The sequence below is a fragment of the Octopus bimaculoides genome, chromosome 1, assembly GCF_001194135.2.
Source record: "Octopus bimaculoides isolate UCB-OBI-ISO-001 chromosome 1, ASM119413v2, whole genome shotgun sequence".
In the NCBI taxonomy this organism is placed as follows: domain Eukaryota; kingdom Metazoa; phylum Mollusca; class Cephalopoda; order Octopoda; family Octopodidae; genus Octopus; species Octopus bimaculoides.
Genome location: NC_068981.1, coordinates 85,833,213 through 85,833,988, shown reverse-complemented (window position 1 = coordinate 85,833,988; position 776 = coordinate 85,833,213). Strand labels below are relative to the sequence as shown.

General features: G+C 31.1%; 1 protein-coding gene across 1 annotated transcript in view; it reads right to left on the bottom strand.

Annotated features, from left to right (window-relative positions):
* Positions 1-519: 519 nt before the first annotated feature.
* The window catches only part of LOC106868576 (uncharacterized), a 17,091-nt gene continuing 16,834 nt past the window's right edge, over positions 520-776 (bottom strand). The window contains exon 7 of the mRNA XM_014913898.2: positions 520-667. Coding sequence (XP_014769384.1) covers positions 575-667 — 93 coding nt within the window. The 3' untranslated portion in view covers positions 520-574. The remainder of the gene's footprint in view (positions 668-776) is intronic.

Sequence of the window (776 nt, the reverse complement as noted above, 5' to 3'; positions counted from 1 at the left end):
TTGAAGGGGAATAGGCTTCACCGAAATAACTTGTTCTTTGGGACGAGCATCGTTAGTGACATCTCAGAGTGCCAGTTTTTTTTGTTTTTTTTTTCAAGAACACGTCGTTAACTAGCTGCAACTGATTTCAAAACTTCTCTGATATGGGTGCAATTTCGAAAATTTTTCGTTGGTAAAATGAACAATATCAATGCACTCATGCAGGTTCATATTGCATTACTCTAACCCCAGGGTTTGTGGTTGCTTGAGTAAAATCAAGAACGGATTAAGTGAATTTGGAAAATATTGACTGAGTAACACACGGTATTGTAACAGTTTGTGATGTTTGATTTACTTTTCAGTCTATTGTTTTCTCTTTCCATAAACATAAAATAAGTTATAATAAAATAACATAATTAGGCCAATTATTTTCTTTAAAATATTTTTCATAATACGCAAGCATATATTAAACATGTAATATTATAAACTCTTCTATATCGGTTCATATATTGATTCATGCATTGAAATCTAAACAAAATGAAAAATTATGAAATATTTATTTCAAAATGTATTGGAATTTTTGGCAGGAAGCGTTCTACTCTATATCTGGCACCGAATGAAACAGCAGCTTGGCAAGAAGAAAACTGACTGGAATCAAGATTGGTGAATAGACTGAACCGACAGCAGCCTGAAAAATAGTTTTAAAATGTATAAATATTCTTACGTTACATAAAATAGTTGATAATAAATAAAATACTTTCGTCTCAATAGAAATATTTCGAAAATTTAGACCCCCC